Raw genomic sequence first — 6,877 nt, 5'->3', positions numbered from 1 at the left:
CATTAATATAAATCAGGAACTATTTTTAAGTAAACACAAAAGCTACCCACGATATCAGTGACTAAGTTTTCACAATTTTATTGAGCATGTCTCAAGATCCAGCCTCTGCGCTAAACGTCTGAACATGCACTCATTTAATTACCTCAATAGGAAGTGTCACAGGTGCACTTGTATTTCACAACTGACGATGACATTATACACTGAGCACGTATGTCCAAGCCTTTACCTGGCATTTCAGCCAGCAAGACGCTGGCTCCGGTGCTCGCTTGCACTATTTACGAATGTTACACGAATAAACAGGCCTGACCTCCCCCACCAAAAAAAAAAAACCAAAAAACCCAGAACATGGCTAAGTTTTAACTCCTCAGAGACAAACCTATACGACAGCACAGAAACAATAAAGCAGCTGTGATCTAGGTCTGCACTAAAGTCCTCTCCCGTCTCCTGAGGTTCAGAAGTGCCCCTCCAGGCCTAACTGCAGGAGGGCGGCCTCGGCCTCCTCCTCCTCCTCTTTGGCCTCCTCCTCACGGATCTGCACCAGCAACTGGAAGAGGTTCGGGGCCGGCCCCTCCGCAGCTCCGGTCAGCCACAGCTGCCTGCGGATGGCCCCGCTGTGGTTAGCGCCCGCAATGACCTGCTCCAGGCGAGCCTGGTTCACGTTATCTTTATCTATGGCCCCCTTCTCCACCACCCTCTGCAGCATAGGCTCCAGACGAATGACATATGCTGATAACTTTTCTCCGGGGTTCTGGTAAGTGTTCAGAAACCTGACCTGGGCATCCCGGGAGCTCTCAACGCTCCCAAACACCTGCTCCAGCGCCTTGAGGCACTCGGCGGAGGTTATCGCAGGGTTGTTGGTCTTGAGGATGCGAATGACATCCGCGGCGGGGCCTCTAAGACTCTCCACCAACCGCCGCCTCTTTTCTAGATCGGACACCTGCCACTCCCCCATGACCTCATTAGTGTGCTCCAGCCAGTGATCAAAGGCCTCCTCCCCAGGCCCCGGGATTTCCCTCCCCGAGAACAGGGTCAGCTTCTTGTACCATATGGACTCAACAAGAGGCTGGATAACATTATCCAAAATATAGTTTAGCATCTCTGCTGGCATTTCTGGGCCTGGGGCCGGAGCGGGGTTTTGAAAGCCAAGGACCCGGGCGACATCTTGCACGGTCCATCCTTCTCTCGCTAGGAAGAGATGCAACCTTTCTAAAAATTCAGCATCGGAAGTTGGGGGCTTAAAGACCACTTTCCAGACCCCTCCCTTACCCGGCATCTCCCTGGGGATGGCGGCGTAATCGACAGCGCCAGTGAGCTCTAACAAGGCTGCCTTCGCATTCTCTTCCCTCCAGAACATCCTCCCAAGCACTCGGTAGGGCACCTGGGGCATCGCAGCTCGGAGGGTCTCTTCGATTTCAGCCTCATCACAGTTCACTGGGATCCCCCACACCAGCAGGGCTCTCTGGGAGTTCACATCCATCCCCCTGCACCAATCTTCCAACAGGGTCATCGCCATTTTCCCACCTATCAAATGGCGCCAATTCTACAAGTACGGATTCGATTATGCCTCACTTGGCTCCAGCACTCAGAACAATACCAGAGACTCGCCAAAAAAAAAGCCTCAAGGAGGCAAGCTTCACGCAAGCACACTTTTAAAATGACACCATAGTCCTGCTCCCACCCTGCTCCCCAAAATGCTCCCCTAAGTCAGTCTGCGCGTCCTTTGAGCAAAGCTTCGAGGATAGTCAGTCAGGCGGTCGCCGCCATCTTACGTCTCCGGTAGAGTTCCGCGGCGGCGATCTGTGGCCAGCAGAGAGTAGCGTCGCAGCACAGAAGACGAGAAGCGAGGGCGGGTCGCAAAGGCAGGAGTCGCCCAGCGGAAGAGTCTGCTGGCGGGTAGTCGTGGGGCGTGGCCGCCTCCGCACGCAGCCTGGGTCGCCTGGCACTAGCTGCTGCTCGGGGAGTGGAAAGGGCGCTAGAGGGCTAGCTGTCGGAACCTGGCTTGCAGGCTGGCTGTTTCGCAAACGAGGATTCTGACACCCTTGAAGGAAAAGACTGTCTCAAAGCTGCAGAAGTGGCAGCGGCCCGATCAGCCCGCGACTGGCTTCTTCGCGGACGCGGGAACCCTCTAGGCGGCGAGGATAATCGAGGGCCGAGGACTTAGGATCAAGGACGGAGGGACCGGAGGCAATACGGAGAGAGGAGGCTGGAAGCGACGGACAAGGACCAGCCCGGGCGGCAGTGCACAGGCTACACCCGGCTCTAATGCAGCGAAGGAGCCAGCTTGTTCTCCCAGCAGCGAGCTGTAGCGTTACTGCCGCAGTGGAGGGCGGGGCCAGGCCTGTGAAAGGTTTCTGGCCCGCTCCGCCCCCTGCTCGTGCGTAGCCATGGCAACTGTGTCCCAGGCGACCCGAAACCAGAGCTCTTCTGCGGTTGGGAGGGTCGAGTGGTTTGCCTAGGGGCCAGCGAGGGGTTACGGGCACTAATCGCTCCGATGGTGCATGTCGTTTTTCATAGATACATATTTTTACAATTAAAAAATACTGCTAAGCACCGTCTTTAAAAAAAATCTAATTCTGGAGTGGATTTAAAATGATACGGTTGAAAGTGCATTTGTCTTGGCCGACTATTCAAGTTGCTCATTCAGCCTAGTCTACGCTGCATACGAAGACCTCTCTGCACCTAGGCTTCCTTGTGCTACCTGACCGCACTCTGCACCCACTGTTTCATCCCAGTGAAATTATTATTTTGGAAGTGTGCCGTTCATGCTTTGTGAGACTCTGAGTTTGGACTTTTTCTTGTCTAACATATCGTAAAAGATGTATTTCTGTCAGTCATCTTTGTAGCAAGGCAAACAGTAGTATGATATCCCCCCTGTCCTAGCGTCATGGACAACGGGCTGCTAAAACAGAATCCTTACGGTTCAAAAATGTCCAGTGTAATCAATCCTCTGTAAGCAAAACAAGGCCTGTTTATGTCAATCCCAGATGGTGAAAATCCCCCCAAAAGAACACAACTTTCAACTCTGAATTTTTAAAACCTTATTTAATAAAAGGTTTAAAGATACAGAGGAACATTCAAAAGTAAATAAGTTACATAGGTACATTACAACCACATCAGCAAGATTTTCTTTAGTGTATTAATTTTTTAATATAAAAAGCACACAAAAAATAAAATCTTCAGTCTGGTCTATTACAACTGTACAGCAAAAGAGGTACTATTTATATATATATATGTACACTATTTTAATATGTAACAGTCTTTTTAAAAAAGGGTGCCACAGGCAGCAAACACAAAAGGCAGTGTCTGATCATTTTTCTCAAAATAAAAGGCATATACTTATTTATATGCTATTAAAATATTTGTACAATAATTACAGACTGTCAAGGCTGTTCCTGTGCTCTGTCCCCTCCAACAAGGCCTTCAACTTAGAGATTAATGAGGAAAAGGTGAAACAGCTGCAAATTGTTAGAGGCAAATATTAACAGCAGAATGTGGGGAGGAGATAGAACTGTTCTATAAAAATATGTATACTTCCTGTAAACCTAAGGAGTTAGGCTTGCCAGTCTGGGAATAAATACCGACCCAGAAAAGTGAGCCCCGATGAAAACATTTAAACAGCTGAGGCTGGAGGATGTGTTGTATTCCTCCTTCATCTTAGCCTCTGGCACATGAGAAGAAAGAGTTTAGGTCACTGAGGCAGTTAAATATAGGCGATCCCTTTAGATATAAGCAGCACACGACCTCTGTGCCAGCGGAGGACCTCACTTAGCACAGCGGCAGGTGGGGCAGCAGAAGGGGCAAGTGTGTACCTTAGCTGTGAGGGAGGCGGCTGAAGGCGTGGAGAACAGGGCGGACAGCACTGTCCCCTTGGGTGGGTGAGAGACCTCAGAAATGGTCTGGAACACAGGCACTAGGTCAATTTCATGCCCTTAGCTGAGTGCAGATGGAGGCTGGGAGATGGATGTGATGAGACAACGTGAGGGCATAAAGCTGGAGGTGTTTGTCATTCAACTTCCAAAAGCACAGAGCTCTGAGTAAGAAGAAAAAGATGAGCCTAACGTGTTCACAGGGAGAAAGCACCATAAAGGATATACCTAGGCCAGCTTCCATGGCCACACCGACTTTATTCACTTGCCACAATTGCATCTGCCCTCCCAACATTTTAATTTTCACACTGCATTCCAGCTATAAATTCATCCTAGAACACGGACGCTCCTAAAACCCCTCCTAAAATATGGTGTCTGGTGGGTAGGCTGCTGGAGGACCAATACCGACAGGTACCATCTCTACTTTTCTCCACCTACATTCACCTGGTCTTATCTCCATAAGCTTAGGGGAAGAGAATCACTTTCTTATTAAAAAGATTTTCAAGTACAGGCCCTGGGTTAAGCACAACGCCTACTTGCCCTTTAATTATTATGTAAATTTGCCCTCACTTTGAAATCACTGAACCAATCCCTGCTGGCACCACATTCTTTACCCAATCACCTTCACGTGCTGCCCATTCAGCTTTTACCTCATGGAAAAGGCTCTAAGTCTTTTCTTGAACTAAAGTGAGGCTAAATACATGCAGCTTTTACATCACGGAAAAGGCTGTAAGTCTTTACTTGCACTAAAGTGAGGCTAAATAAGAACCATATGTACCTGTTCCAACTTACCTACAAATTCAACTTAAAGACACTTAGGAACGGATCTCGTTCGTAACCCGGGGACTGCCTGTACTGGAAGCTACTACTGAACAGAAGGGTCTCGTGACTGAAGGAGGTTTCTGCTACCATATGTCCATAAAGGGGCCTGAAATGAAATATGGTTTAAATAGAAGACAACCTTGGGAAGCATAAGTAGCACTTTGGGGCAAAGCTGTGAAGGCACTCATATTACACAAAGTGATTTAAAAGAGAGCCTAAATTTGCTACCCTCCTACTTCTAGAGGGTATACCAGATTTTTGCAATCTCGGGACACTGAGCTTGTAGACGTCTATGGAGAAAACAACTGGGAAGCTGAAGATCAGGGTGGTTGTCCAGGAGTCTGGGGGGAGGATCATTTTGTTACTCCCAGAGCTGGGGTCCCGTAGAACCACATTAATGCATAAATGAATGCTGAATAATACCTGATAGTGCATAGTTTCAAGACAAAACTCCCTCCCCACTCCCAGTTAGCAACAGGATGCCTTGAGGCGCTCAAGGGAGGACCAGCAGAAAGAATACTTTTTGGCTCCTTCCTAACAGTGTTGACTTGTTACAACTTCTTTTATGCAATTAAAGTTGAATAAAAAGATCAGAAAAATAACTCAGCCCTCCTATGGGGCTGGCAAGTAATGGGGCCTCCAGAACCTTCCACCCCTTTCACTTCAGCGACTCCTTGCCAAATTCAGCTTCTTCCAGCCAGAATTCAGATCAGATAAACAAAACTGGAACTGGCCTCCTGCCAATCCCCTCAGGCAATTTGAAAGTCCAGCCAGAGAAGAGGTAGCAAACAGAAACTGCCTTTGATCTCCCCTGCTCCTGTAAGTCTCCGCATGGCTTGGGTGACACGTCCATCATTCCACCCTTTCTCAGTGCTACTATCATTCATTCCTATTAGCAAGAGCTTTCAGAGCAACGAGCTGGGGGACCTTAGGGCCTTGGGGAGTGGGGTGCCAAGAAGTGCCTTGTTTTGGGATAAATGCACTTGGGCCTCTGGAAAGCAGGAGGCCCCTGGTCCCTGAGAGGATGTTAAAAATTAAATATTAAGAATAAATAAATAGCTCCCAAATGACAGGAGTCAAGGAATGAAGGCTCCTTTTCAGTCTAGTTCAGAGACCTCCCCTTTCCAGGGAAGGATCCAGAAATCTCCAGCTTGTAAGACTGGGGGCTGGGCTGTGAGCAACAGCACTGGAGGGGGTAGGGCCTGGGGGCAGCTGCTGGGGGGAGGACAAATGCCGGCAGGGAGCTGCAAGTAGGGGGAGCAGTTGGGCTGTTGGAGATGCTCCCTCCAGGCCTCTCCACGACCTCCTCTAGGCTAAGCCCCGTAAGCAGCCTCCAGTGCCTGAAAGTATTTGGCAAAGAGTTGAGAAGCAGGAAGAGCCAGCCTTGTCAAAAACTCCCTCAGGCCTGGCCCCGTACACAGCCCAGCAGCTTCCAGCCTCTGCAGTTCCCCCCCCCTCCAGCAAGCTGAGAACTCGGACAGGACACTGGCCCCTTCCCCCACTAGCAGGGCTGCTAGCAAACAGCAGAGACAGTACCTGTTCTCAGTCTCTCTCTCCCATGAGGCATCCTGGTGGCCTCCTCCTCAAGGGGGAGGGGGCCTCTCTGAGGACAGGGTCCCTGGAGCAGCTTAGGCCTGGATGTTGCTGTGCTGAAGGCAGCCACAGGTGTCAGGCCGAGCCTTTTTCCAGGGTTTGGGGCAGGGCCTGGCAGCCTTTGAGGTCCTCTGGGAAGGGTTAGTAATGCCACAATGGGGTGAGCTTGTGCTTGGCTCCCAATGGCCACTTCCTGGAGACTCAGGGGAGGAGGAGGACGAGAGGCAGAGAAAGGGAAAAGGCAGCAGAGCTCAGAGTGTGAGAGGCAGCAGGCAGCAGCTGGTGCTCCCAAGGGGGCAGCCTGAGCCCCAGCGGGGACTTCCACGAAAGCATGAGGACAACTTCCAACAGACCGAATGCAAAGAGAACTGGATCCCGCTGCCCGTTAACACTGCTTCTGGGCCTTAATAAATAAAAGCGCCCTTTATTTTACGGTCTGATTTGTTTTTCAGAGAATATCCAGGTGATCATCTTCTCACACCCTCTTGAGGTTCCAAGGTGTTTCCTCGCCTTCCTGCAGGCTGGCACAGGGAGTGGCGGGGGAGCCCAGGGCGAGAGGGGCCAGCCCCTCACTCTCCTGCTGAGCCCTCCCCGTC

At 50.3% G+C, this 6,877-nt stretch overlaps 1 protein-coding gene across 1 annotated transcript; it reads right to left on the bottom strand.

The window, feature by feature from the left end:
- Positions 1–451: 451 nt before the first annotated feature.
- On the bottom strand, positions 452–1,513 carry PNMA1 (PNMA family member 1). The gene has a single exon (XM_007941381.2). It carries the CDS (start codon positions 1,511–1,513, stop codon positions 452–454), a length of 1,062 nt encoding a protein of 353 aa, XP_007939572.1.
- Between the last annotated feature and the right edge of the window lie 5,364 nt (positions 1,514–6,877).

The sequence above is a fragment of the Orycteropus afer genome, unplaced genomic scaffold (assembly GCF_000298275.1).
Source record: "Orycteropus afer afer isolate SDZICR_OR568_19922 unplaced genomic scaffold, OryAfe1.0 scaffold00079, whole genome shotgun sequence".
In the NCBI taxonomy this organism is placed as follows: domain Eukaryota; kingdom Metazoa; phylum Chordata; class Mammalia; order Tubulidentata; family Orycteropodidae; genus Orycteropus; species Orycteropus afer.
Note: the sequence above shows the minus strand (reverse complement) of the source record. Positions and strands in the feature narration are given on the sequence as shown.

Coding starts and splice junctions, on each gene's coding strand:
- PNMA1 (XM_007941381.2), bottom strand. CDS start 1,513: ATGGCGATGACCCTGTTGGAAGATTGGTGCAGGGGGATGGATGTGAAC.